We start from the raw sequence: 2,276 nt of genomic DNA, 5'->3' as shown, positions 1-2,276 counted from the left end.
TTATTTTTACTTACGTGAGCCATATAACTTTGTGGAAGTGACCCGGGAGACGGACAGGTGGTTGGTGTTGCCGTCGTTCAAAATGGACAGGCTGGTAGAGGCTCTCCAATGCCATGTATAAGGCGAGGAGGGAGGGGGAAATATATTCAGCAATCAAAACCGGGGATCTGGCCTTGAGCGACATCGTTTTGCTGCCAGGTCGACAGTGCAATCGCGCAGGGCTTTGCTAGATCATGCATTTTGCCGGGAAGAGAGCCATCAACCTTCGCCATACCGTCGCTGAATATTGAACGTGTTTACTATCGGCCTGCGCTCGAGAAGTATGCTGTCCACTGGCACACGACAAGAGTCGACTGTACGTCCCCGTTATTAAAATTCAACGTTGGGAAGTCTCCAAGTTTTGGAAGAGTTTGCATCAAGTCACTGGGTATGAGCAATACAGGAACGAGCAACCAGGGCGTTCTTTTTCGTGGCGAGAAAAAAAAAAAGACAACGGGCCCAAATGGTGAATTAGTCTAGAATTTTGAGGTTATGTGTTACTATTTACACTTTTCTTCACTTCCCATTGAGACTTGCTGAAGAAGGAATCCCCGCTGGACATGGATGATACCAAGGTTGTCTATATAGCCAGCCCTTCGGGGAATTTGTTAGGTAGGATGCAGGCGTGTGCTCATTCTCGGCGCTATCTTGCTTGGCTTTACGCCGCCCTCGCTACGGCTTGGCTGAACGCAGGGGTGGCGTAGATTGCCGGCAGCCACAGCAAGCTGTAGACGTTGAAGCTGAAACGGTCCGCCTTGCGTGTTCTGCAGAGCAGGAAGCGAGCAGCCGCGAAGATTCCGAGAAGCCCTGGCAGCAGGTAGCCCACGACGGAGCACTCCCAGTAGGCCGGGCAAGCAAAGGACCAGAAGACAATGAAGGACGACATGAGGACGCGGGTGACCCCGTCGCCCAGGGCCAGGGGCAGCGTGTTCCTGCCGCGGGCCTTGTCACCGTCCAGATCCCGGAAATCTTGGGTGTGAATAGTCGTGAGAATCAACAGTGCGTCTGTCAAGTCAAATCCGGATTAGTACACACGTGGCATTCGCATGGGGCAGGCTCAGGGGGGCGTTCGAGAGGGCGTGTTCAGGAGTGGGTCGGCGCCGGCGCAAGGCCATGACTCGTTGGGGGCCGGGAAAATTAAAAAAAAAAGACACGTGATTTTTGCCTCACCAAGTGTTTTCCCATACACCTCTGAGACACCTCGCCAGACAAGGAAAAGAGAAGGGGGGAACGAGAGACGGCAGAAGAAGAGAAGGTTATCTTACGTATGAAGCACCACTCGTAGCACACTTTGTTCACGGTTGTGAATCCTCCCGCTGCCACACGGATCGCACCAAGTTGGCTGGTCGAGAAGAAGAGCGGGTTGATGATCGACCGGCCCCACCAGGTCGAACCACCTTCCAGGCGGTCATAGGCCTGGGTCTCCAACATGAAGGCGATCGCCTCAGGAAGGGCGCCGAACCAGAGGGCGACCGCGGGCAGGATGCAAACCGAGCACCGGTACCAGCGCTCTGCGGCCTCGATGCTGAGTCGTCCCGACGGGATCGCCCGCCAGGGCTTGTTGAGCCTGTCCTCCTCGATGGATCCCGGGTCCTTCTGGTTGCTGCAATCGAAGTAGAGGTCGTAGAGCCAAATGTAGAGCGCTATCTTGGGGAAGGCCGTGGCCAGGTCCAGCCAGCTGGGAATGTCCGCCGTTACGCCCCCGGATCCCACAGCCAGCAAACCGTTAAGCACGGTCGGCGCGACAAAAGCCTTGATGTTACTCTCGGTGATGAGATGTGCCAGGGACAGGATGTCCCGTAGCTGGGAGAAAGCCGACCGCAGTGCCGCCATGATGGAGACGAGTGCTGTGGCTCGGATTACGCGGTGTTGCAAATTCAATTTGTCGGGAAGTGGAGCCTGCTCGAGGGCGTGCGGTTTATGAATAGATTTGGACAGGAATACAGGAGATATTACCTTGAGATTTTCCACACAGGCTTGTGGGCTTTATATCCTGAGACACTGCATAGTACCTACCTAGGCTACCTGCTATGCGGTCCACTGGCTTTTCGCAAGGTCGTATATGTTCTGGGGCTCAATTGGTTGCGAATGTCGGAGGCAGCACCCGACAAGGCCTCGCTTGCATGATTTTGCCGCAGTTCGCGGGAAACAGGAACGTGCGAGGGTGTCACGAATCGTATGCTCCACTATTGTGCTGCTCGCTTCTATTTAAATAGGAGCGTACCACACTCTTCATT

At 54.6% G+C, this 2,276-nt stretch overlaps 1 protein-coding gene across 1 annotated transcript; it reads right to left on the bottom strand.

The window, feature by feature from the left end:
* Positions 1 to 697: 697 nt before the first annotated feature.
* On the bottom strand, positions 698 to 1,872 carry INS49_004448 (uncharacterized protein; the record flags this gene model as incomplete). Its single annotated transcript, XM_043165237.1, has 2 exons — positions 698 to 1,044; positions 1,305 to 1,872. The coding sequence occupies 2 exons, from the start codon at positions 1,870 to 1,872 to the stop codon at positions 698 to 700; spliced, it is 915 nt and encodes a 304-aa protein (XP_043017952.1).
* Positions 1,873 to 2,276: the final 404 nt, after the last annotated feature.

The sequence above is a fragment of the Diaporthe citri genome, assembly GCF_014595645.1.
Source record: "Diaporthe citri strain NFHF-8-4 chromosome Unknown scaffold_12, whole genome shotgun sequence".
NCBI lineage: Eukaryota > Fungi > Ascomycota > Sordariomycetes > Diaporthales > Diaporthaceae > Diaporthe > Diaporthe citri.
Note: the sequence above shows the minus strand (reverse complement) of the source record. Positions and strands in the feature narration are given on the sequence as shown.